This window comes from Pseudonaja textilis, chromosome 10 (assembly GCF_049901715.1).
Source record: "Pseudonaja textilis isolate UNSWEBS1 chromosome 10, rPseTex1.2, whole genome shotgun sequence".
In the NCBI taxonomy this organism is placed as follows: Eukaryota; Metazoa; Chordata; class Lepidosauria; order Squamata; family Elapidae; genus Pseudonaja; species Pseudonaja textilis.
The window spans coordinates 14,110,518-14,137,885 of record NC_141999.1 but is presented as its reverse complement, the minus strand read 5'-3'; the positions used below and the strand labels follow the sequence as shown (position 1 = coordinate 14,137,885).

The 27,368-nt window shown below is 40.4% G+C and overlaps 1 protein-coding gene across 5 annotated transcripts in view; it reads right to left on the bottom strand.

Moving 5' to 3' along the window:
• Positions 1 to 27,368, bottom strand: part of PTPRU (protein tyrosine phosphatase receptor type U) — a 385,271-nt gene that overhangs the window by 40,866 nt on the left and 317,037 nt on the right. For 3 of the 5 annotated variants that reach the window (XM_087939817.1, XM_087939815.1, XM_087939816.1), the window contains exons 16-23: positions 25,904 to 26,094; positions 21,727 to 21,799; positions 17,285 to 17,361; positions 15,752 to 15,769; positions 10,943 to 10,979; positions 10,060 to 10,157; positions 9,842 to 9,958; positions 1,875 to 2,029 (exon numbers count right to left, since the gene is read on the bottom strand). In XM_087939817.1, the coding sequence (XP_087795943.1) occupies positions 1,875 to 2,029; positions 9,842 to 9,958; positions 10,060 to 10,157; positions 10,943 to 10,979; positions 15,752 to 15,769; positions 17,285 to 17,361; positions 21,727 to 21,799; positions 25,904 to 26,094 (766 nt within the window). The remainder of the gene's footprint in view (positions 1 to 1,874; positions 2,030 to 9,841; positions 9,959 to 10,059; positions 10,158 to 10,942; positions 10,980 to 15,751; positions 15,770 to 17,284; positions 17,362 to 21,726; positions 21,800 to 25,903; positions 26,095 to 27,368) is intronic. The other 2 variants (XM_026702462.2, XM_026702461.2) reach the window with 1 other exon arrangement.

The window sequence follows — 27,368 nt, the reverse complement described above, 5'->3', positions numbered from 1 at the left end:
ATAAGTAAATGGACAACACCACTGCAGATGTTCTAGCTTGATTAAAACATCTCTAACACAATTTAGAAAGACTATGGTTAATAGATTACAATTCTGTGGGGGGTTATGACGATCTATCAATTGTTTTCATCATGTACTCTTGATGACTTGTCAAAATATATTTAAAATAATTTGGTAAAGAGTTCTAAGCCCTTTTCTCATATTTTAAGATTTTCAAGAGAGCCTCTTATAATTTATATAAGAGTTTTATATAATATCAGAGAACTTCCTTTGATTTTAAATCACATTAGCATTGCTAATGTTCTTCAGGGTACAAGTTCATGAGCTGAAGAATATTTTTTTTGTACTTCTTTCATTCATTCTAAACTAAGTGAGAACTTGCAACAACAACTTCTGCAAAATATATTCAGAAGAAGTAAAGTGAGTTTCAATAATCCATCTTCTAATCCTATAAAACTGTCTATCTTCCCATTCCTTGATCATATTTATCCTCATGTTTAAAATTTGGGTGATCAGGAAATGGGAAGAGAGGAGAAAGATGAAGGGAAAGAAATTGGTTCTATTTTTTCTAAATTTTGATCCAATGAGAATTGGATATATGATGATATTAATTTCTTAATATCAGAGACAGGCTGCAGTACCCAAATAGATTGAAAATCCAACACTAATGTAATTTGTATCCACTGAATATCTTTTCAGTTCTGAATAAAGTGAGTTATTTATTTTAACTGAAAAGCATGAAAATAATAACCAGCTCTTCATCTTATTTTTCTGGTTGGTAGTTTTTTTTAATAATTATTTAGACACAGCTACCAACTTCTACAAAAAAAAAAAATCAACGAATTTATGTTATCCTTTGCCATCTACAAAATCTGGCAACAGGGAAAGGATTTGGAAATACTTGAAACAAATACAGTTTGATGAGAAACTAGTGTTTCTTCTTGTGGCTACAATATTTGGCCAAATAATAACCTGGAACTAAGGAGAAATTTCCTGATAGAACAATTAATCAGTGGAATGACTTGCCTCCAGAAGAAGGTTCTCAAAGAGAGATTGGATAACCATTTGTCTGAATTGGTATAAGGTTTTCTGCTTCAGCAGGGGTAGGACTAGAAGATCTCCAAGGTCCCTTCCAACCCTGTTTCTGTGGCAAAGAGTTTGACTTAAATTCTGCTTTGGAGAGGACTACAACTGTATTTCTTTCATTGATAGCAATCTTTTCTAATAATTGCTCCTAAGTATTCCATTCAACCGGGCCACCACAAACACTATTAGGTATTTGGAGAGATTTTTTTTTGCAAATGTTTAATAATACAGTAGGTTGTTTACTTAGTGACATTTCATTGTCTGGTCATCTTTCCCATAGCCTAGACTTTTCCTGTTTCCCACACTACTACTGACCCTCCAAGGGAAGACCTCAAGAATTTTTCCCATGGCTCTTGTTCCAAGTAGGAATTGTGAGCACGCAGAGAGACTTCGGCAAAGAAACAAAAAAAAAATGTGTCACATAAGAAAATAGAACTACCCAGTGCATCTTCCATGTTCGCCTTTCAAATGCATGATACTTTTTGGGGATAGTGGTGGAATTTTTTAATAATTTTGAAATCATGGGATGATAAACAAGAGTAGATGCCATTCAGTGATGCCCAAAAGTGCATTGGAGAAATTTGAGATTAGTGGCTTGCCATACTTTTCTAAAATGATGGCATATTTTTTTTGTGATCATGCTTGTAATAAGGCTATTTTCTGACTATAACTTTTCATATATCCTCCTTAAAAGGTATATTTTTCCACATTCTGTGATGGAGATCTTTTTTTTTTTTTTGAACAAAACAACCAACAACAAAATGAACAACTATGATTCTTGGACATACCTGCAGTGAATAACTATGGGTCCTGCATCAGGAGGTGTAGAAGCTTTGACTCTGCGAATGAATGCCAGCAGCCCCGTGGCATGGTAGGGCACCCCGTGTTCTGGCCATGACGTGAAGTGGAACTGCTTTACTTCATGCCTTGCTGAATAGCCCCTCTGCAAGTAATGAGAGTGAGATAGAGGACAATCTTATATGTGGTCTGGCACCAGACTAGAAACTGGGAGACTGAAGAGTTCTAGACCTTAGGCATAACCCCAACCATGTAACCTTGGGTAGTTTCCTAGCCCTACGAACAAAACAAAACTTCTGAAAATGTTGCTGAGATAACTATGTCTAATAATTTTCCACGTGGTTGCCAGGAATCAAGACTGACAGACTAGAGAAGTAGACAGAGAGAGACAGACAAGAGTGAGTGAGTGAGTGAGTGAGAGAGAAAGAGAGAGACAGACACACACACACACACACACACAGAGAGAGAGAGAGAGAGAGAGAGAGAGAGAGACAGACAGACAGACAGACAGACAGACAGACAGACAGACAGACAGAGGCAGAGTGTGCAGTGTTCTTAATAGAATCAAACTATCTGCACTGCTGATGTCCAGAGCAGCTATTAGTTGACTTTACCCTTCCTTCCTTCCTTCCTTCCCCTTTCCCTTCCTTCCTTCTTTCCTTCCTTGCTCTGCTTCCTAGGGCTGAGAGAAAGGTATTGTTCACACAGGTAGCTTTACACCCAGGAGTAGCAATAGCAATAAAATTATGTACATTTACCATTGTACATAAATGGTGAGAAGGTGGAGAGGGTTGGCAGTTTTAAATTTCTGGGCACTTATATCTCAGAGGACCTCTCATGGACTATAAATGCTAACATGCTTGTAAAAGAGGCACAGAAGAGGCTGTACTTCCTGAGAATGCTCAGAAAGATAAATCTATCTCAGTATCTACTTCTGTCCTACTACCGCAGCACCATTGAGAGTGTCCTGACATACGGCATTCTTGCATGGTATGAGAGCAGCTCTGTAGCAGACAAAAAAGCTTTACAGAGAATCATTAAAACTGTCCAGAATATCATTGGGCTCCAGCTATCAGCCCTGGATGACCTCTTTGCATCTCCCTGTTTGAAGAAGTTGCACAACATTCTCACAGATTCTTCGCATCCTGCTCACAATCTTTGTGAACTGTGGCCTTCTGGCAGAAGACACAGAACAATTAAAACTCGGACCACACGTTTTCTGAATAGTTTTATCCCAGAGCTATAATTGCACTTAACAATGAACTTAAGGACCATCATCAGTGAGCTGTTGGACAGTATTACTTGGTCTGTTGTGTGGATGCTTGTGTGTTTTTAGGAAGCGGGGAATTTTGGCGGGTGGAGAGGTGTTTGGCGATTGTCATGTGTGTGTGCGTGTTGGGTCTGGTCTCTGGGTGTTATGTGAATTTTGTTGTATGTATACTGTGTATATGCATACAATGACAATAAAGAATTCAAGTCAAGTCAATAGCTCTTAAAGCTTCATAGTGCTTTGCAGTCTTCTCTAAGTAGTTTATAGAGTCAGCATATTGCTCTCAATAATCTGGGTCCTCGTTTTACCCACCTCAGAAGTATAGAAGGCTGAGATAACCTTGAGCTGGTCAGGATTGAACTCCTGACAGTAGGCAGAATTAGCCTGCAATACTGCATTCCAACCACTGTGCCACCAGGACTCTTAGAATTGCATGTATAATTCACACAATCTCCCAGTTTTTAGCCGGATGCTTTCATCAGTACACCGAACTGCATCTCTGAGCCACGCACTCTTCCTTAAAATGAAAATTAAATTAAATTCCAGTCCTCCTCCTCTTTCAATTTTGTACCAGATAAGTTCAAACTGCTCCTACAAACAGCTAGCCTTGATCCTATTTGGCAAAGCCCATTAAGAAAAAGGAAATCTATCTCAACTACAAAGGAATTTTCACAATCAAGTCGAAAGCAAAGTTATTTAGCAGGAGCTAGCAGATTGGAACTGCCAGGTTTTTAAAACCAGAAGATAAAATTAAATTCACACTGAACAAAGTTAACTACTACTTCAAAAAAATGTCCAGCGCTCTCTAAACTAAATTGATCTTGTTTAATTATCAAAGGCAAATGAAATTCTAGTTGTTGATGCAAAGGAAACCTTCTGGTGCTTTCTAGTTTCACCTGTGGCAAGTATAATTATGGAGGCTACAATTTACTTGGGCTGACAGGCAGTAGATTACCAGTGCATTATTGCATTGAACCCGGCATGGAAGAATACAATGTGTCATGCCTTCACTTTGGGAAATGCAACCCAGAAAATAGTTGTGTTCTTATTGTAATCTCTCAAACAGAATCAGGGAAATTGGGGGGAGATGGTTAATCTGGTTTGCCAGATTGAAGTGAGGATTTGAGAGCAAAGGGGAGCACCAAGTCGGCCCTTCTGAGGTCACCGGAGGAAAACTGGAACAAGAAATATAACTAGGAATGAATTTTAATCACAAAAATGGGCTTATTCCTGGACTGAAGGTCGGTGCTCTCTGTTCTGCTTTGTGCATTGCATCCTAAATCACTTATCATTACTATGATAGAATGCATTCTTGCTGAGCTGCTGTCAGGCAAATTTAATATGCTCAGAAGATTACCTGTTTCCAGGTTTCCTCATTACTAGATTCAGTAGTTTTGATGGGGGAAGTCCCAGATCCCTGATTAAGGTCTCCTTCTACTGAAAACTACAATAAATACCTTGGAATGGTTACAAGGCAACTAGATCCCTGAGGCTCTTTTGTACTTCACTGGAAACAAGGTTGTCATTTAACATTTTTTTCCAGAGTAAGGAGGGAGGGAGAGCAAATTACCATTGTGGTTGTCCCAAGGTTGAGCAATTACAATTGCTCAATAATTGCCTGAACCTTGCGACCTCTGTCTACAAGATAAAAAATGATTATCCATTCCCTGTACAATTAATATGGTGCTTAGGCTCAAATTAATCCGTCAAGAATGTCCATGTAAATAAAGGGGTACTCTAGAATATTATTTGCTAAGACGATGACTTTGATGGAGTTTCTAAAAGCTATACAAGAAGGCTGACTTGGCATGAAACTGATCCACAGGAAAGGTTAATGTGCTAAAATGTGTGTAAGAAGATCTGGGCCCTCACCGGATTATCCACCATCTTGGAATGTATACAAGAGAACAAAATGGTTTTAAACACATGGGAAAGGCTTAACACACCTGAAACAGCAAGAAAGAAGAACAAAAGGCGAGAAGGAAGAAGGAAGAGCTGAAGCACGTAACCTTGGAAGTTTGTCAGTAAACTAGGATTTTCAAGATTAACTAGTTTAACTCCTAGTCTCTATGGACCCAGCCATGTATTTTTCTTGGGAGTAATTATGATAGTGCTGAATTCTTCTAGGAATGTTTTCTTGAAGTCTCAGATTAGTTTAGTTTACTTTATTGTCACTGTACCTTGTACAATGAAATTAAATACCATATTAAATACTTCAGTGTACATTATGACTATGAAAATAAACACAAACACACATCCTTCACATTCTATACATTGAATTGAAAACCCCTGATATTGCATGAATATTGCACTATACAGTAGAATTCAATAGAGTTGCTGCCCTGGGATAGAAACTGTTTTTCAGGCTATTTGTCCTTGTTTTTATTATCCTGTACCACCTGGCAGAGGGTAATAGTTCAAAAAAAAAAAAGGGTGTCCAGGATAAGATGGATCTTTGAGAACGTTTTGAACTTTCTTAAGGTAGCGGGATCTATAAAGCTCTTCCAAAGAGGGGAGAGGGCAACCCATGATCCTCTGGGCAGTGACGTTAACCCTCTGGAGCACTGTCCTATCTGCCACTGTGCAATTGGCAAACCATGCACAGTTGCAGTAAGTTAAGATACTATCTAATAGTTTACAGCCCTGGAATTTTCTAGTGGTTTCTTAGTGGTCTGCTACCCAAATATTATCCAGATCTGACCTACTTAGCTTCCAATTCCAGGTAAGCCTACTGCATTTTTACTGTATTTACTGAGATACCCTGGTAAATGGACAGTCAATGACTAGCTACATTTACTATGGAAGTCATTTTTCTGTGAACAGCAAAAGCTCTCATGATAGCCCTTTTATAAGAATAGAGAGACAGCCGTCTTTCAAAACTCCAACCATGTTCACTGAACCAAGAACCGTTTGTCTATTTTACATTAAGCCTTCCCTCCTTGCAAACTTTTACATTACAGCTTTCGCTCTTGCCATTCCTTCAGGGGAAAGGGGTTTTGTCAAGGCAGCCCGCCCACAATTGAATGATCCCTGTCTGGAGAAAGAACATGACTGATGCAAGATCTCCAAGCAACAGTTTGAATGCAGAAAAACCCGTTCCTTTGACATCGCATTCATGTCTTTTGATTACGGTTGCAAAACCAGCCTTATCAAAAGTGTATAGATTCAATACGTCAAAGGTAGGAAATAAAATAGACTGGATAAAAGTTAAAAACTGAATTCAAAGTAAAAAGGTAAGAAGGATGGCCACCCACTGACTACATTCAGCAACGGACAATCGGTCGTCTTTGAAGATCACAATTTAGCACAAAAACACAGCAAATCTTATAGGTGTGATGGATACGTTTCTCTGCTAACAGCTAACACACATAAAAGTCACCAAGTATACCTTGAAAGTTCAATTAGAAGATGAACGAAAGAGCCGTCCTCTGTCTATTTTTAGCCCCATAGAAAAAAGTGGGTTATGGACTCTCCTCAATCAAACACACTAGGGCAGCTGGTAGTCTCTCAGCTTGGTTGTGTCCTTGCAGATGTTTCATTACCAAACTAGGTAACACCATCAATGCATTGATTACAGGAACTGGGCATGGCTAGTCTAGTGAAGAGAAGGACCAGGGGAGACATGATAGCTATGTTCCAATACTTGAAGGCCTGCCACAGAGAGGAAGGGGTCCAGCTATTTTCCAAAGCACCTGAAGGCCAGACAAGGAATAATGGATGGAAACAGAACAAGGAGAGAGATTCAACCTGGAAATAAGGAGAAACTTTCTGACAGTGAGAACCATCAACCACAACTGGCCTTTGGAAGTTGTGGGAGCATCATCACTTGAGACTTTCAAGAAGGGATTGGACTCCCATCTGTCAGAAATGGTGTAGGGTCTCTGCTTGGGCAGGGGGTTGGACTAGATGATCTACAAGGTCCCTTCCAACTCTATTATCTATATCTATTATCTGTTAACTAGTTTGGCAATGAAATGTCTGCAAGAAGACAAGCCCAGAGACCACAAAGGACCCTGCAGTTGAACTCTGAATTACAAATATTCTCTTCTAATCAGTAGACAAGGGCAGATACAACCATTCACTGGTATGTTTTGGAAACACACACATCCCTTCCATTACTATCAGCAACACATCAAAACAAGCTAATGAAAGTAGGCTTATCAACTTCTGAGACCCTAGAAGGAAAAATATGGAATCCGAGAACAACTGGCTGCATTACAGTACCTATCCAATCTACGTACACAATCCATTTCTCTAGCTTTGCTAAATCCCAGATATGCTAAGCAACTAGGGAAGAGATCAAATCTCACCAATGCAAGAAACCACCCATAAGAACAGAAAAATAAGCATGGCTAGGTTTCCTGCTAAAAATATTAATTTAAGGGGATAAAAAATAACTCTATAATCTAGGCTGTAGACTCCAAGAGACGTGTTCTGCTTCCAAGTTAAGTATGGTGTTTGCAACACATCTTGGGGAAGAATAGAACATTCAAAGAACTATTTTGACAACCTCTAGGTTCTTTTCTAAACATCACCCCCCATAGCAACAGCAGTAAGCCCGTGGCATTAAAAACTTTTAGCGTTGAAGCAATATGGAAGTCACCAATTCCATGATCAAATTTCAGCTTGGCCGAGGCAGTGTTTTCAGCATTATTCATTAGATATGGCAATTGTGCATTCCAAAATCCTGAGGCATGAAAAAGTTTTCCCAATATTTATAATAATCCCCTTGGTTCTATTGCCTGTCTGTTAATCTGCCACCTGTGTTTAATCGGTCCCTTGGCAAAAACTCTATCCTTAATTTTAGACTAGTTTGTATTCAACATATCTTCTGTACAATAGAAAACCAGAGCCCTTAACATTCTCCTCAATTAAATTATGACTGTGAAATAAAAAAAAGCTAAATTAGAGAGTGGTTGGCCTACCAGAAAATGTGGGTGATAATATGTCTGCCAAGAGGCAAGATCTGTAATTAAAGAATGTAGGTATGTATGTCTCTGTGTGTGGTGTGTTAAACAATGATGGGTCTTATAAGCAGCCTTGCCTGGCATCTTTTCAGTTAGGGAATCCTGTCTGACAGCTATCCTTGACTATTACATTCAATATCAACAAACAAATTATGTATTAATAGAAAGAGGCATTATCAACATCTGTCTCCTGTAATTTCTCTCTTTTGAGAATGGATGAAATGCTGACTCAAAATCTACAAAGACGAAAAATACAGGTTGTTTTTTTTTAGAAGGGAGATCTACTTTTTTCACTAGATGGCTTAGAACCAAACTCTGACTTGAGTGTTAACCATCTTATTTGTCTATTAAGATGTTTTTCTGTTATACTTGTAGTTTATCTATGTACACCAGGCATATAATGTGCCTACTATACTAAGTAAACTAATGGTATGAGCCACGGCGGTGCAGTGGTTAGAGTGCAGTACTGCAGGCTACTTCTGCTGCCTGGTGGCTGCCTGCAATTTGACAGTTCGAATCTCTCCAGGCTCAAGGCTGACACACACTTCCATTCTTCCGAGATGGGTAAAATGAGGACCCAGATTGTTGGGGGCAAGAGGCTGACTCTGTAAAACCACTTAGAGAGGACTGTGAAGCATATATAAGTGCCTGCAGGATTGCTATAGGAGTCAAGCCATAATCAGGGGTTTTGCCTGTTCTTTATAAGCAGTGTTTCTCAACCTCATCAACTTTAAGATATATAGACTTCAGTTCCCAGAATTTACTACTTATGCAGAATCTTGCTAGTCTGATAGTATATATGCCCCACCCATTGCTTTTACAACCCAAGAAACTAGGGAGGGTCTCTTCTGAGCGACCTGTCCCACACACATTCCTGCTGCAGGCTAAACTGCTTTTTATCTGACTGCTCCCTTGGTTACATCACTTCACTCTTCTCCCGAGGTCGTTCTCATATACCAGGGGTGTCAAACTCAAGGCCCGTGGGCGGACCCAGCCTGCGGGATGCTTAGATCTGGCCACCCTGGAAACAGTAAAGGACCGGCCTGCAGTGCCTCTGCCAGCGAAACCGGAGCTTGGGAGAACTCACACAGCCCCTCCCGAGCTCCGTTTTTACTAGCAGAGGGTTGCAGGAGGCTGTCGCAGCCAAAAACGGAGCTCCTGAGCCCATTTTCACTGGCCGAGCACTCAGGCCACCACAGGCGTCCCCGAGATGAGTAACGTCGAACTGGCCACACCCACCCCAATCCCTGAGGTCAAACATAACCCTGATGTGGCCCTCAATGAAATCAAGTTTGACACCGCTGCCATATACCTTTTATCTTTAAATTGCTAAGATTGCTAAACACTGGTTTAGAGGCACCAACTCGCAGTTGTATTTATGATTATATATTCAATTATAAAATAAATCATATATCCCTTATATTCAAACTCCTAATTCTCTACCAAACTAATGGTTTTTTTTTAAAAAAAGAGGTTAATTACCCACTGCCAAGCATATTTCAGGGCTTCTTTTAAATCATTTTTAAAACTAGTGTTTTTGAATAAAATTAGAGAAGGGAGAAGATGAAAGTCCTGATGTAGTATATTATTATGTGCTGCCTAGAGTCATATAGGAGATAGTTCATACAAGACCTATAAATAAATTAAATAAATGTCCAAATATTAACATGGATAAAATAAAACATATTTACAGACAGGGGGTTATCCCTGCAAATCTTACCCTTTCCAGGGCGAATGTCCTCACCACGTATTCTGCCAGAGTCTCTGATTTCACCTGGGTAATTTTAATGTCTCCGTACATCTCTGAGTCATCTGGCCAATATTTGGCACACTTAACCTGCATGCAACAACGAAACAGATTATGGCTAAGTCTATTGTGGAGGAGGTAAGCATCATCGGAAGCCACTGGTGAAAAGGAACCCAGGAATCATCACTTACCCTTCCCACTTCTACCAGCTTGGTTATCATCACTATGCTGGAACAGTGTTCCTGCCACACCATCCGCCAAAAATCATAGACCATCTCCTGTTTGGGGCCTAGAGAACAGAGGAAGAATCCAAAAAAAAAAAGAGAGGTTGCAACAGAGATAAAAGAAAGTCTGGGACCTATTTAAATACCATGGCTATTTTAGCAAAAGCACTTAGACTTATATCCTTTCATCTTTTAACGGCTCCATAATTAATAATAAACTCCATCCATGCAGGGTGGAGTCTGAGTAACTGAATGACGCTGAGTGTTTAATGGCCAGATGCCCTTCCTGTCACCAATGCAGAGTTTTGTTCAGCAGATATATGCTCATTGGGCCCAGAGAGAGAAATATCTGCCTCTACCTAGGATCGAACTCACAGACTCCTGATTGTGAGGCCAGAGCTCCACCTCTAGGCCGCAGCACAACTCCAGCATTTAGACTTATATACCACCCCAAAGTTCTTTACAGCACTCTCTGAGCAGTTTACAGATGTTAGCATATTGCCCTCAACAATCTGGGTCCTAATTTTACCGACCATAGAAGGATGAAAGACTGAGTCAACCCTGAGATGGCCAGGATCGAACCTCTGACTGTGGGCAAAGTTTGCCTGCAATACTACATTCTAACCACTGTGCTACCATGGCTATTTTACCCAACATATAATCTCAATTAAGTTTTGGATATTTTGTAATGCACCGAGGAAGCTTGAAGATGAAATATTTTGGGCACATTTAGTATACAGCGCATCTTCTTGCGCTGTCTCATTTCCACGTATGCAGAAAAATGGGCAAGGGGAAAAAGGAGAAAGCATGATAAAAATCCATATGCAGGTAGTAGGTATGAAGGTCTTACCTTGTGTGGCTATGAAATGGTTAGATCTTTGGTAACCCTGTAAATAAAAAAAATATGCATTACAGGAAGGAAGGAAGGAAGGAAGGAAGGAAGGAAGGAAGGAAGGAAGGAAGGAAGGAAGGAAGGAAGGAAGGAAGGAAGGAAGGAAGGAAGGAAGGAAGGAAGGAAGGAAGATTTTATCCATTTCTATATGCCCTAAGGTTTGCTATTGTGAAAGCTGAAGCCTCTTGCTTTCTTCCTGCAACAGGTATTCCAAAATCTACACACTTTTAAGATGTACAGCCAGGGAACATAATGTTCCATTTGATTTCTGTTTAAGCAATATACCTCAACCAAAACATCTTCCAAACCCTAAGCACCATTCGTAGCCTCCACGTCCCACCGCAGAACGGGTATTTCCAAACAGCTTCCCCAATGTACACTTTTCATAATTGTTTGTGCTGTTCCCATCCAATATGTATCCACTAGCAGTTCCTTTGCAACCATCTGTCTTTCTCTTTTGTGCAGAGGTGGACACTTCCTCCTCCTCACATCACAGTGATAGCCAAGAGCTATTTCACACAGCCAGAATGGGTTGCTCTGAGGTCCAATAAACACCTCATCAACTTCACCCTAGAAAAGCTGGAAGGAAATGCATGTTGCTGTTAGGAAAGCAACACGGACATCTTTCTTATGGCAGCGTTTTCCAGGCTGAGGAGGGTAACCAGAGGTTCTAGAGCTCTATAAGAAACCACCCTGAAAATTCTGGGCATAAGTCTTCCCTCCCAGAGCTTCTACTACTAAGTAATAACTTGCAATGTGATAAGAGGGAGAAATGATTAAATATACAGTCAAAATGTAATTGTGTTAGCTATGTGGAAAGGAGCAACATCAAATCTTTTTTATTTTTTTATTTTATCAAATTAGATTCTGCCCATCTCACTCATAACGTATATAATGATTATTCTGGATCGACTCACTACTTCAATGAATGGGACTGCTACTCTGTCATGCCAAATGCAATCTCTTATCCATAGATGCATATCCCTGTCCTAACAAGCACGGAAATATTTTCAAACACAACTACGCATGCAGGTCTCCACTGAACACGGGGCTTCAACATATGATACTGAACCTGAAATCATCTCTAGGGAAAATGTACTCATCCATCCCAGAACATACAGGCCATTGGGATGAGCGACTAAAAGCAGAAGCAAATCACAGCTCAGGGACCCTGCATGTAGCACCATGACACAGAGAAGTCATGACAATTAGTCCTCATTTTACAACCATTCCATTTAGCAACTGTTCAGAGTTACAATGTGTCAGAGTATATTCATGAACTGGAATAGAGCTTAGTAACAAGGTCAGCCAATGAGAGCTGAATTGAGGGCTGAAACTTAAAGAGAGAATCTGGGTGTGGTTTATCTCTGTTCTGTGCTCAGCTCTAAAGTGAAAGAGAAACTAGCTTGCTTGCTGAAAATTAGAGTTCTGCTCTGAACCTATAACATGTCTGCTTCTGTTTGAGTTTGCTCCATGTTGGAGAAATCTACAACTGGTATTGTAAAATTTACTTTATATGTTTATAAAGAAGTTAAATGAAGCGTCAGCCATCTGTGTTTACTTTTCTGGTGCTGAATTTAGGCTGCAATACTCTGAACACAACAGTCCTGGAAAAAAGTGACTTATGACTGGTTCTCGCACATATGACCATCACAGCATTCTCCAGAGTCACATGATCAAAATTTGGACACTTGGCAACTGGCATGGATTTATGATGGTTGCAAAGCCCCAAGGTGATGTGATTCTATTTGCAACCTTCCCAGCTGGATTCCAGCAAGCAAAATCAATCGGGTGGGATGGGGGTGGAGGGAAGGTGGATTTGCTTAACAAGCTACACAATTAACTGAACTGCAGTGATCTGCTTAACGACTGTGGATTAAAAAACGGTCATAAAATCAGGTGTGACTCACTTAACAGTGACCTTGCTTAGTAATAGCAATGGCCCCAGTTGTGTTTGCAAGTCAAGGACTACCTCTATGCCCTGAGCAACCACTTCTTCTGAGCCAGAGATCTCTAAACTTGGCAACTTTAATTTATAGAGTAACTGTCTGAGGAATTCTGGGAGTTGAAGTCCACAAGTTTTAAAGTTACTAAGTTTGAGACTCTGGTTCTAAGCCATTTAATGCATGCACACAGCTCACTCCCAAGTGAGAAAAAGATGGAAAAGGGCCAATGAACAAGAGCATATCAAGAAGCGCTTTGACTCAATAGCAGAGCCTAAGATTTCCCATATGGCCTTCAATCTCCCATGTTCTACTGTCTTTGCTAAGATCTGGCCAAGACAAACAGCCAGATCTCCACCATTTGCTCTCAGTTGCTATGGAAAAGGAGATATCTTGCTAGGAGGCAGAGGCAGGAGCAGAATAAAAGAAAGTGTTTGGATAAATATTACAGAAGCTTCAAGCCAAAAGGGAGCATAGGGTGCCTACCATTTGGGGTTTATTATTTCTGAATCGCTAACTTCAAGAGCACACAAACGTTTTCATTAGTCAATATTAATACTAATTTTGCAAATTGTTACCTTTTAAATTTAGGAGTTATCACAATCATGAACACCTTTAAGTGCACAATTACTTGGGCTTTTACAAAGTACAAATGAGAGTGTAAGTGTTGTTGAAAGGCATTACAACGGGAACTACAAACATTTCAGTTTGAATGCCTGGTGTGATATTTGTGAAAGGCTGATACCACCTATACGGCATGAGAATTGAGGTTGTTAGTAATATATTGTGAGTAAAATGTATCCAAGCGGGTAAAACTAATCAGTCAATTATCCTTACATTGCAAAGTATGGAAAAGAAGGAAGCAGAGCAGCGGCTTAGTTTTTCAAATATCTAGATTTAAGCTCAAGGAGACATATCATGCAAATAGACACAACACAATACAATACAACGTCCCATGTTGTGGGCAGTGAAGACAAATAGCTGCAAGAGCATGTAGACATATACCATCTGTAGCATTTTACAGGACTCTGGTGGTTTACAATGTAAGCATTATTTGCATATTCCCCCCCAAAATCGGGGGGGGGGGGAAATATGTCAGATGGAAGGCTAAATTAACTTTGAGTCCTATCAGAATCAAACTGCAGGCTGTGGGCAGAGTTTACCTGCAATACTGCACTTTAACCACTACATCACCAGGACAAAAATGTCCCAAATTTAGCACCTGGATTTCCTTGGATTTACCTGGATTTCCTAACTAAAGGTTAGCAATTGCCCAATGGACTTACTCTACCTGGCAGTTGCAAAAAGTCCTGATGTCTCTGTGAACTCGTTATAGGACAGCTGGAAAAGATGTTGTGAGGTGAAATTCAGTAACATCTGGAAGACCAGAACCTCACTATTTTAATTATACACCTCTTCTGAGTGAGCTGCATTGGGTACTGGTTTGTTTCCGGGGCCAATTAAAGTTATGACCTTTAAAACCCAATGTGGCAGGGGACCAGATTACCTGTGGAGCCATCTTTGTTCATTTACATCACTCCATCCCACCCAGTCAGGCAGGTAGAGTATGCTACATCAGTTGTATTTGGTTAACCTACATTTAGGGTTAAAGGTAAAGGTTCCCCTCGCACATCCGTGCTAGTCGTTTCTGGCTCTAGGGGGCAGTGCTCATTTCTATTACAAAGCTGAAGAGCCAGTACTGTCCGAAGATGTCTCCGTAGTCATGTGGCCAGCATGACTAAATGCCGAAGGTGCATGGAATGCTGTTACCTTCGCACCAAAATGGTCCCTATTTTTCTACTTGCATTTTTTTACATGCTTTCGAACTGCTAGGTTGGCAAAAGCTGGGACAAGTAACAGGAGCTCACTCCATTATACAGCGCTAGGGATTCGAACCGCCGAACTGCCGATCTTTCTAATTGACAAGCTCAGCGTCTTAGCCACTGAGCCACTGAGTCCCTACATTTAGGGTTAGTCATGTGCATAAACTGAGTACAACTTTACCCCAATCGTCCTTTGAAATAAATGTCTATGTGTGATGAATGGAAAAAATACATACTTTTTTCCCCCTGTCTAACAGTGTTCCAGGTGGCATATGATTGCATTATCACCTGATTTATTTTTGAGCTCAGTGGGATGAGACCATATTTCTGGAGAAATCCAGTGTCATTGCTTTTCTCTCTCTGCATGTTCCAGACCTTGTTCTGCATTACAGACTCCTGGATCCTGATCTCTTACTTTCTGACTTCCAACTACAGACTATAGTAAGACAACGGGACCTAGAGGAAGATCCCTAAAATGGATCATGAAAAGGGATCAGCTTAAAGCAATAACTTTGAAAACGAGAAAGAAAGCTGCTTAAATTGCTTGCTTCCTTGTTTGTATCACTCTACGATAGATGAAATAAAAACGACAGACTGTCCTGACGTGTTTGTCACCCAAGAACCCAACTTCCTACTTCTCATCTATCAGTAATTATTGTTGCCACCTTCTTCATCCATAATGCCTGGTTGGTCTTAAACCCAAGCGTCTCTTAGTGCTAGAATTTTGTTCGGGCAATTGTCCCTTTCAACAAGGGATACCCATGTCTGCACAACGGTGCCAGACATTTTGAAAAGAGACCCACCAAGTAACAAGACAGACTTCTAAGGACCTGCTGTTTCAGAGCAGAGAACATAAAACCCACCACCCAAAACAGCCAGGATGTATCCGTTGTGGTGGGGTAAGATGTGGTAGGAAAATCCCTTCCCTCCAAAATGAACAACTATGGAATCTTGATTGGAGGAGAAATGGGAAAGAAGAGAAGGACAAGACATATACTTACTTCTCGGTTTATCCGAATCTTAGCAAGCCCACAGGTTTGAGAGAAAAAGAAATCAGAGACAGACAGATTAGTGAGACAAGAGCAAAGGAAGAATAGACCCATTAGTAAAGGGGGTGCATTAAAGAGCAACACTGATGGGTGGAGAAGGAGCAGCAGCAACAGGAAAGAATGATGGGTTTACTGAACTTTCTTTCGTTGTTGAACTTTCTCATTCAGAAACATTTAAAATGTAGTTTTGAACGTTGTCCCCTTTTGACTATTTGCATTTTGAGTCTGAAATGTGAACGCTCAGTGTGACCTTTGGAAACTGAGAACTTCTAAAATATCATCCCTCTTTGATGTCAGCAAACAGGATTTAACACTTGTTTAACAAAACACTATCAAAGAGTAGAAAGGATTGCATCAAGGTAATCAAATGTTTATGATACGTTAATTAACAAAATCAAATAATAATGTAAAGTTTATATATTGAACCCAAATGTTATTATATGTCAATTACAGATACCCAAATATTGACAACACCTTCCAATATCCATGGACTTTCCAATATTTTGGACAAGTGATGGCTTTCATCAATCATTTTTTTCCTTATTCTAATGACAGCTTTATTTCCAAAATCAAATAATTTCTAACGTTAATTCTGGGGCACAGGGATTCCATCCATGTGCTTCTGTGACTTGATGTGGTTGTTCATATTATTTCAGTAAAGTGTTTTTTTTTAAATTATTTTCATCAGAAAGAACATTGGGGATGTTCAAGCTAATCTAAGAGTTGCTTCGGAAAACAAGCTCAATGCTTGAGACACATGACTGGTTTAGTTATTTACTGCATATACTTTTAGTCTTCTGATTTATTCCTGCCCTATACGATTTAATTCTTGTGCAAATGAACAAAAGAGGATTCCAAAAGTGAACAGGAATAGATAGAGCATGAAAAGGAGGAACGAGGAGGAAAATGAGAATTTCTAAGGATGCATACAGGGGTGGGCTTCAAAAATTTTAGCAACGAGTTCTCTGCCTGGTTGTTGGGTGGGCATGGCCACGGTGTGGCCTAGTTGGCCTCCTGCACCATGGTGGGGGGGGTGGGTTTGGCCCTCCTCGAGCTCCGGAGGCTTTCTTCAAGCCTCCAGGAGGGTGAAAATGGCGTCCCCGGGCTCAGGAGGCTCTCTGGAAGCTGGAAACGGGTCTGTTTCCAGCCTTCCCAAACTTCCAGGAGGCCCATTTTTCGTCCTCCCTGAGCCTCCATGTGCGCCCTCCACTTATCTATATTCAAAACGGACCATGTGGGGACTCCTAGGAGAGGTAGGGCAGGGTGGGTGGAGCCAGCCAGGAGTGGGATTTGGGGGTTCTCCGAACTGCACAGAATCTTAAGGTTCTCCCGAACCCCTGCGAACCCCCAGCAGCCCACCCCTGAATGCATATATAAAACAGAGACTTATATGACAGAAGAGATACGAAATTCTGCATTACACAACCAAATAGGTTTCTATGGCAAAAAATGTATAACAAAAGCAAGAGAAGCTGACATACTTACATCAATGTAGTTGGCATTGATATAGTCAGAGTTGGGATCACCAAGAAGTGGGTGGAGTTTAACCCGGTGTCGGTCATCTGGAAACAAAATCAAATGAACAAAATCAGGGCAGAACAGGTAGAAGGGCATCGAGACACCTTTATATACTCATATATCAAATTCAAATAGTTCCTCCTTCCTCCCTTCAGTAAATTTCCAGAAATTCTAGTTCGGCAGAGAGATGGGATTCATGGACTCCAGCAGTGAAGTTCACTTTCTATATTTTCTAGTAGGATTTGTGAATGTTGGCTTGCCACTCCACAGTTCTTCCAAAAATGCACAGTGGAAAATTACAAAAATACTCTAATCTGACTTGCAGTCTCACACTTTGTCACTTACTAATCCATGCAATTTGATGTAGAAATCCCTTTTAATTATATTTCTTTATTAGATTGATATCTGTCAGGCTTCAAAAAAAAAAAAAAAAAATCAAGAAAGGCACACACTGTTACTTCGAAACAGTGTCCTTTATTGTTCCTCAAGTGTAGGCAGGCAGATATCTTGCCAAATTAAAGCAACTATTTGCACCTTTAAAGATACGCTCTGAGAACTTGGGAAGGAGCTATCTTGACCCAAATGATCTAAATTTGATCCTGTGGAATGCAACCCACCCCCACTTCCTGGGAATCCAGACTACATTCCACCACAAATATTCTCCTAGGACACAACACTCGGCGGCTTCCATTCCAAAGGTGCTTTTTTGGGAGGCAACTGGATTTTCTTGCTTTTTCTTTTGAAGACGTTTTGCTTCTCATCCAAGAAGCTTCTTCAGCTGAGACAGGATAGAGGGGAATGGAAGGACTATCTTTTCAGAGTTGAAGAAGCTTCTTGGATAAGAAACAAAACGTCTTCAAAAGAAAAAGCAAGAAAGTCCAGTTGCCTCCCGAAAAAGCACCTTTGGAACAACCATGACCTGGATGACTGAGAGTCTCTACAGACTTGGCTTCCAACTTATAAAAGCTTAGGTAGCAAGTAAAAACATGTTATCTTACTTGACATTTGGGCTATAATCTGGATCTAGGGTTATATACTTCATTTTTATTGAGTTGTACATCGTCATGGGTTTCATCATCTTCATCATCATCCACACGCAATAGTCCTTCTCTTAGCACTGAGCATATTTTGAGAGAGACCTTAATATTTATGCAGAATTTGAGGAATCCTCCCAACCAACTGATGGCTTCTTGTTTTTGAACGGTGCCACATTTGGCAACATAAGGATCTCCAGTTGGAGGAGGGTTGTATCAGTCACTGAACCTGCAAATGCTAAGGGACACAGCAGGATTCTTCTGAAGAAGCTTTCATAATGACCGCTCAGGCTTTGGAGGGAATGCCTGTTCTGAGCTACCAGTCATGCTTGGACTCAGAGGAAGAGTAAGGATGACAACAGGATGTTTTTGCTTCTGCTCTCCTGTAATGTACCTTCCGTCAGATCTTACAGTTACACTGCCTTCAGCCAGCTTCTCTTCTCCTGAAGAAACTCTCTTTCTCTCACCCACTAATGTGTTCTGCAAAATCCATATGCTTCACTGTTAGAGCAACACAAACTGAGAGGCAATGCAGCATATGTCCCCAAGAATATATACTCCCAATCAGAGAGATTAGATATATGCCAGTCTGCACCATTACTGTGGCAGAGTAGAAGAGAAGAGCAGTGTCAAAATGAGATGTGCTGTTTTTGTCCTTCACACAGGAGAAAGACAAACACACTTGTGTTATTAGGTCAACTGCCAATGTGTTCCTTTTAGCCTTTCCTTCCAGAAAAGCTGGCTAGGGAATGGAGTAAAATTGGTGCTTGGTTTTGCCTAAGCTATTTTGAACAATTTTGCTCTCATTTTTTTGCCTCTGTGATAACATGGAATTTCAATTTGGGAAACAGCAGATAGATAGCTATAATTAGGAGCAATGAAAATAGCCAGCATGGCAAAGAAAAAGCAGCTGCCGGAGGATATATTTTATAGCAGAAATTCACAATAAATTGCATTCATCCTTCCTGTCCCCAGAGAGAGAGGATATCCCTGGATATTCATATAACTATTTTTTTTTTAAAAAAATGCATTAAATACCAAACACTGTCATCATTTGATGACTCTCTTTGTCTTGCACAAACTGAGTTATATCACACTAAGCCATAGTTTGCTTTAACTGAGTTGTATTATCCAAGGCACAGCAGCCTAACTTATAAATCATGGCTTAGAATGCATAAGGATTAGGTTCAGGCAAGCTACTCTATGGTTTAGCGAAATCTGGAACTTCAACCACCTGCACTCACAAAAAGCACGCCCTATTTAAAGGAGATCATAATGATGGCTTGTTACACAGTGGAATCTTATCATACTCCAGGCCAGCTCCTTTTCTCAAGAGATATTCTGCCTCATCCAGTAGCGAATCCCGATGCAGTTACCCAGTAATGAATTAAAACTCCAAATGGAATCAAGCCCTCAACCCTTGTTGGAATTAAGAAGCCAGTATCATTTCAGCCCCATTCCTTCTCCAGATGTCATGCTATCCAAGTCATGTCTATTCAACACATTGAAATATCTCCAGCTACAAGACCCAGAGCAGGTATGTAAGTCAGAGAAGGCCATAACTAAATCTCTAACTCTTTGCTGCAACTTAGTGTTTTTCTGGATTTTTGCAGCTCACATACACTAGAGATAGTCTATCTCAAATTGCCCCTGCATTTTTTATAACAAGACAGATATGGAATGCAAATCTTTCCCTCCCCATTATTATTATTTCATAGAAATGCCTCCAGGACAGGTGAGAAACACAGAATAATTGCTGGAGTAAAAAAGTTTATAGTTGAGGCTAGCCTTTATTTTCTTGCAGCATTCTAGCCTTTTTTTTTTTCATTCAAAATCCAGTGAAATAAAAGAAGAGGAGAAATGCAGAGGAGAGGCAAGTGTGTGCACATACTGAGGGCCCAGGATGCACTTATTCAGCTGGAATTTGGGAACAGAGCAAATATGAAGTGTGCATTATTGTTAATATCACTTTGTCTGTAAAAAAAAAAAAATCAACTATCTACAGGTATTCCTTGACATATGATCACAATTGAGCCCAAAATTTCCATTGCTAAGGCAAAACAATTGTTAAGTGAGGTTTTGCTCCATTCTGTGACCATTCACACCACAGTTATTAAGTGAATTATAGAAAATGTTACTTAGTAACATGGCTGTTAAATGAATCTGGCTTTTCCATGAACTTTGCTTGTCAGAAGGTCGCAAAAGGTGATCATATGTCCATTGGATCATAAATACATGCCAGTTGCCTAGCAACCTGATTTTTGATCACGTGACCAGGCGGGGAGAAAAAAACCCAGAGTTTATAACCTTGGTAAGACCACACTTGGAGTATTGCATGTAAAAAGATGTTCCCTATGTATCCTATGATTATCATTGTGTTGTACCTTATGATTCTTGACTAATGTATCTTTTCTTTTTATGTACATTGAGAGCACATGCACCAAGAGAAATTCCTTGTGTGTCTAATCACACTTGGCCAAAAAAGAATTAATTAATTAATTAATTAATTAATTCATGTTGAGACGTTGCAGTAGTAAGTGTGATCCTATGGGATTTTCAGAGCTGTTGTAGTTTTGAACGATCACTAAAGGAATGATTGTAAGTTGAGAACTACCTATACACCCTTTTGAACCCTTCTCTGGCTATTATTATTTCTAGATATCTAATGTGTTAAATTTATATTTACTGATGAAGAAATAAAGGGAGATTCGTATAGATCTATTTCAAGCTATTTAGCTTTCAGAGATCATTTCTCTAGCATCCTACTATAGAAATGCACTCAAACACTGGAGGCTTTCAAGAAGAGATTGGACTGCCATCTGTCAGAAATGGTGTAGAGTCTCCTGCTTGGGCAGGGGGTTGGACTAGATGACCTACAAGGTCCCGTCCAACTCTGTTAATCTAAAAGAGATCTAAAAAGTGATCCGCCCTCATCAGCTAGCCAAAGCGGAAGCAGTATACTCCGTCCCATATTTGGGTAGACCAGGTTGCCCTGATAGACCAGTCTCACAGGAAAACACTTAGATATCTAATGGTTCTTACCAAATCATTTGGAATTTCCGTGATGTACATTTTTTTTAATATGGTCCTTTCCTCTGACAACTGAGAAATAGGCACCCCATCCTATCCCAGTGTCCCACCTTCACTTTAATATTTTCATGTGATTGTTTTTGCAAATGGAATCAATGCCAGTTCAAAATCTACCTGCTGCAAATTTGACAGAGCAAGATCAGAGTAAAACCCAAACCAAATCCATAGTGTGCAAACTCCGCAGGGTTTCAGGGCATTTCAACTCTCCTAGCATTAAAGAAAGGATTATTGATTTTTTTCTTTGTTTCTTTCTTTTAGGGAAAGGTTTTTGTCTTAGACACTTACAGGTAGGCATGTGATCTTGTCTCCCTTTGGTCTTTTCTTTCTTCTTTGAAGCATCCCAGCCTTCAAAGAAACTCTAGGAGGAAGAGAAGACTGTTACGTGCATCAAGTACCCTTAGGAATAAGTACACAGCATTTCCATCGGCAAAACACATAACAATGGTTTCTCTAGAGCAGGGGTCGCCAACCTTTTGGACCTCAGGGACCACCAAACTCATAATTTTAGATCCCAAGGACCACTAACTGGTTCTGTGGGCATGGCCTAATTTGTGGGTGTGGCTTGGTGGTCATGTGACTGGCTGAGCATGGCTTGCATGCAAATATTATAAATATTTATATAAATATTGATTTTTTTATAAAAAAAAGAGCAACTTTTACCCAAAATCAGGCAAAGCAGGCAGGCAGATTGAGTTGCTCACAGAATCACAGATTCATTCAGAAATCTATCCATCTGCCATTGGCTAGCTCAGTCTGTCACATAAAATTTGCTTGCAAGCAAACTCACAAAATTAACTCACAACACACCATGTATGTAAATATTGATTTTTTTATATAAAAAAGCAACTTTTATCCAAAATCAGGCAAAGTAGGCAGATTGAGTTGCTCACAGAATCATTCAGTGATCTATCTATCTGCCATCGGCTAGCTCAGTCTCTCAAATTTGCTTGCCATGAGTCTGCACTGAATTGCTTGCAAGCAAACCTTTAGTCCTAAGGGAGGTTTGGCTGTGCTTAGCTAGAAAGCAAGAAATCCAACCATTTCCTCCTTCCTAGCTAATCTAAATCTCCCAGCACAGCAGAACAGATGATGGTTGGAAAAAGGAAAAATAGCAAGTTAGCAGACAAGTTTGCTGGGTAGGGAGTGGCGGCGGGGCGGGGAGGGTTCCCGCGGACCATGTGGGCTGAGCAGCCTTGTGTTTCTACACAGCCTGGATTAATTGCTTTAGGGGGGTGCTCTGGGGGGTGAGATTTCTCTGCGGCCCACTAAAATTTTCTCACGGCCCACCAGTAGGCTGCGGCCCACCGGCTGGCGACCGCTGCTCTAGAGGCTAGCCCCACTACACTGATTCAACACAGGTTACCGAGTGTGGAGTTTATTTGATGGACTGATGCTTATATGCCTATATCCAGACTGCACAGCTTCAAAAGAGAGAGGGCTATAAGAACTAAAGTTGCAAGGGAGTTCTAATGTTAGACCAAATCTTTATGCAGTATATTATAGTAGCAGATGTTTCCCAATCTCAACACTGGGAAGAGAACAGCCCAATTTTTATAGAAGGGAAGGCGTGGAGTTTATAACCTTGGTAAGACCACACTTAGAGTATTGCATATAAAAAAGATGCTGAGCTTCTAGAAAGAGTGCAGAGAAGAGAAAACAAAGATGATATGGGGATTGGAGGCTAAAACATATGAGGAACAGTTGCAGGAACTGGGTATGTCTGGTTTAATGAAGAGAAGGACTAGGGGAGACACGGTAGCAGTGTTCCAATATCTCAGGGGCTGCCACAAAGAAGAGGGAGTCAAGCTATTCTCCAAAGCACCCGAGGGGAGAACAAGAAGCAATGAATGGAAACTAATCAAGGAGAGAAGAACTAAGGACAAATTCCTGATAGTTAGAACAATGAATCGGTGGAATGGCTTGCCTTCAGAAGTTGTGGGTGTTTAATCACTGGAGGTTTTTAAGAAGAGATTGGGCAATCATTTGTCTGAAGTGGTGTAGGGTGTCCTGCCTAGGCAGGGGATTGGACTAGAAGACCTCCAAGGTCCCTTCCAACTCTGTTATTCTGCTATTTTTGTTATTTATTTCTACTGCAGACATTTATGAAGGGCTTCATTTTTTGTTTCTGCTTCTACTAGATCTCCTAAAGCTAACCCACACTATTTAAGTTAAGTTGGTTAAATGTCGCCACACTGAAGAAGGAATGGCACAAGACATAGCCACTGTATCAAAAATTGCTTGGAACTGATTTAATGGAAGAGAAGCTATCCAAAATTAATCGGGCCTTGCTAAATAGGATTTTTTTTAAAAAAAAAGAAAGAGGAAAAAGCTCTATAAAATAAATAAGAATGAAACCAATGTCCTGTTCTCTTCACATTGTCTGAAGCACAGGAAAAATATGTTGCACACTAACAGGAAGTTGCAGTCATTACTGGCTATTCCTCTGGGTACCATTAAGAGAGAAACTTTGGGCATTGTTCCGGAGTCTCATAACCTGGAGGAATTAACAAAGGAACTGCGATGCTCCCAATTTCTCCTTTCCACTATTTGAGCCTCTCTGGAGAAATTAAGATTTCAAGTACAACTAAAGTTTAGCTCTCAGGTACATTCAAAGTCTTTTACTTGTTATATCAAAAGAAAGGAAAGTGTGCTTGAAGGGCAAATGGGGTTGGGGAAGAGAGACCGGGACATGGGATGCTTGATGAGTACAGAGATGAGACTGGCTCCTGGGGCATCTTTTGCAGGATCCCCTTCAACCCTGGCATTGCTCTGGGATACCTCGCTGAATGAACAAGAGGACAGCAGAGAAATACATTTATCTGAAATTTAAATCATAGGGCACATAACAAGAAACTGTGTCAGGGAGAATTCACACCTCTGTTGTGACCTACTCGCACTTAGTTTAAATGTGTGGAATTTCAATCACTCTTTCACAACTTGACTTCTCCCTGGTGGCGCTGTATTTCTTTAACAGTACAACTACCGTAACAGTCAGGAATGATGTGAGTGTAGTGCAATCGCCTCTGGAGGGCTATCACATCCTTATTACTGAACTACAGATTTACCACAATCCCTGAGTCTGTCTTCCTTCCTTCCTTCCTTCCTTCCTTCCTTCCTTCCTTCCCTCCCTCCCTCCCTCTTCCTCTTCTGTTCTTTTTTCTAATTACCAACTCAAAGTGGCAAACATGTCCAACACACTTCTATTTTCCCCAATGAGCTTTTGAGGTGAGTTGGGCTGAGAGAAAGTGAGTGACTGGCCCAAGATCACCCAGCTGGCTTTCATGGCTAAGACAGGACTAGAACTCCCTGTCACCCAGCTTCTAGCCTGGTGCCTTAACCTCTAGACCAAACTGGCTTTCTTCAGTAGCCAAAAGACAGACAAAAGAAATCTTTGTAGAAAATTGATGAAATGTGTCCGCTCTCATTGTCCATTCTTGGTCATTGTCACAACACAGCTAGGCCCATTGTTTAATTGTCCACAAGGTAGAAGCAGAAACCAAACCCTTTAGAAATGTCTGCACCAGGTTTTAAATCTAGATTCCACACACACACCTCCATTTTCTCTTAAATTAAAATTGGGTTATTCACTTCCCAGTGTTGAGATTGGACTGGATTTCTGGGCTTTGGAATATCAATCACCACCACCTATCCCTGCTATATAATGTTTGGATATGCGTTCCAGGGTTGTTGTTTTTTCATTTTCTTTTATTTCATGAGCAGCTTCCATGGATGCTGGTGTGATATCATAGAAACACCTACTGCTGAAAATAATGTGTTTCATTCCCTGTTTCTTATTTCCAAGGGCTTTTCAAACAACTGGTCTGGGACATGCATAGCAGCAACCTTTCAAGGTGCCCCAATCGCTGTTTGTCAGGTTTGTCAGATGAGCCCAGACCAGTAATCCTGGAGAAAAAGGTCTCAAGCAGTTGGACATGAGTCAGTAATTTTCTGCAACCAAGAAATCCTGCAGAATACCATATTGTTTGTGACAATATCTTGAAATGGTGTAGCAGAAAAATGTTCTGTTTGGATACAGCAGAAGAGACAGCACTGGTGTTTTCAGGAGGACACACTGCCTTTTGGCATCATCCAGCCATGAGATATTCTGGGCATCATGTCATGGTGGCTTTGGACTGCTTGTAGCTTTTCCAAGTCAGCAGTGGGAAACAGAATCCCACAAAAGGAAGATTTCTCCAGAAAAGGCAGATGAAAGAAAAAGAGGTTTCACCCAAGAGAGAATGTATTTATGTCATTAAACTCTTGCAAGCATGTCAGAAACCTTCTTTCACATTTTTCCACTCTGATCATTTTCATTCCATTGAATGGAAAAAGAGAGCGTTTTTTAAAAAATTTGTTTTTCCTAAGTTGAACCAAATTTCAACTACATTATTGGAGGTGGAACGCATGGGAAGTGAAAAGAGAGAAAGGGTGAGCTTTAGACCAGTTTTGTGTCCTTTCTCACCTCATATTCTTGCTTGAAGCCATACCCTTCTGCTGTTTTCATTTGATTGATGTGCTGGAGAAGATCGGCCACTCGGACCGCAGGGTGAAGCTGCCCAGTGTGATAGGGGGAGCCTTTGCGTCCACACTGCCTTCGTGGGGACCCCCCTAAAAGACTGCTGGACTCATTGACAATGTTGGAACGTTGTTCACCTGGAAAAGAAAGAACACAACATCACAGAAACACAAAGCAATAGATTCTCAGAAGAACAGGAGAGTGGATAACAATTCATCTATTGAGTGATGAACTGATGAGTGAGAAATTTGTTTAATTCACCAATGTGTATATTCCAAATTTATGTATAAATCACACTGCAAATTTTCATCAATATTAGCATGCTGCTAGAGTTTGCAGTACCAATTTATCAATAGGAAATGTGTATAATGTATTTACAAAAATGTCTACATTAGCAAAAGGCAAATGTACAAAACCTCTACATGAACAAAAACTGGTTATGAGAAATATGCCTATTAGGACAAAAATACACTGCATGTGAATAAATTTTCTTATAAGGACATAAGAAGGAAGTAACGCTTGTCACTCAATCCAACTTATTTGTAGAAATCTGGTTTCTCCGTAATGTTGAAGTTAATAGATGCATTTTGAAAAGAGTCAATGTGAATTCAAAGTTTTTGTTCTATCAATATTCACCTCTAGCATTATACAAACAAGTGAATCAATGTAATGACATAGTTGGAAATTCTTTTAAAAAAAATATTAGAAATAAACAATCTGGGGCACTTTAGGGATTTTTTTTTTTTTTGGTCTCTCATTCCCAGCATTTTTGACCCTTGATTGTTTTGGTTGGAATTGACTAGAAATACCACTCAAAATATCCAGAGGACTCCAGATTGCTTAGGTAAAGGTAAAGGCTCCCCTCACACATACGTGCTAGTCATTTCTGATTCTAGAGAGTGGTGCTCATCTCCGTTACAAAGCCAAAGAGCCAGCGCTGTCCGAAGACATCTCCGTGGTCATGTAGCCAGCATGAGTAAATGCCGAAGGCGCATGGAACGCTGTTACCTTCCCACCAAAGTGGTTCCTATTTTTCTACTTGCATTTTTACATGCATTTGAACTGCAAGGTTGGCAGAAGCTGGGACAAGTAACAGGAGCTCACTCCGTTATGTGGTGCTGGGGATTCGAACCATCGAATTGCTGACCTTTCTGATTCACAAGCTCAGCGTCTTAGCCACTGAGCCACCGCATCCAGATTGCTTAGTTCCCTTTTAAATTGTGGCCTCACTGAGATGAAATCACTGCAAAATACTACAGTTATTTTGAAGAAACACCAAATTCTGCAAGTCTATTTAGTTTCTCCTCTAGTCCACCCAGAAAAGCTTGCAGAAATGTTTGCATTAGCAAGAAAACATTTTAATGTCATGTCAGAACATTAACTGAGCTGTCCATAAAAGCAATTTATCCTC